The following is a 221-nucleotide window of genomic DNA, read 5'->3' as shown; positions in this document are numbered from 1 at the left end:
CAAGGTCCCTATAGACCTCATACTCACCATGCCTATCTTGGGCGTTCGGGAACTCCCAGTCGAGGTCAAGGCCGTCGAAGCCGTACTTGAGGAGCAGCTGCACCACCTCCCTCACGAACCGCCCGCGCCTGCCGGAGTCCGACACCAGCTGCGAGTACTTGGAGTCCTGGGAGTCAGTCCAGCCGCCCAGCGCAAGGAGGACCTGTGTCATGAAGAGAGCG

General features: G+C 62.0%; 1 protein-coding gene across 1 annotated transcript in view; it reads right to left on the bottom strand.

Annotated features, from left to right (window-relative positions):
* The window catches only part of LOC119586481 (chitotriosidase-1-like), a gene marked incomplete at its 5' end in the record, with an annotated part of 10,684 nt that overhangs the window by 5,009 nt on the left and 5,454 nt on the right, over positions 1 to 221 (bottom strand). Inside the window, 1 exon segment of the mRNA XM_037935218.1 lies at positions 28 to 202. Coding sequence (XP_037791146.1) covers positions 28 to 202 — 175 coding nt within the window.

Source organism: Penaeus monodon, chromosome 21 (assembly GCF_015228065.2).
Source record: "Penaeus monodon isolate SGIC_2016 chromosome 21, NSTDA_Pmon_1, whole genome shotgun sequence".
NCBI lineage: Eukaryota > Metazoa > Arthropoda > Malacostraca > Decapoda > Penaeidae > Penaeus > Penaeus monodon.
This window is presented reverse-complemented; position numbering and strand designations above follow the sequence as displayed.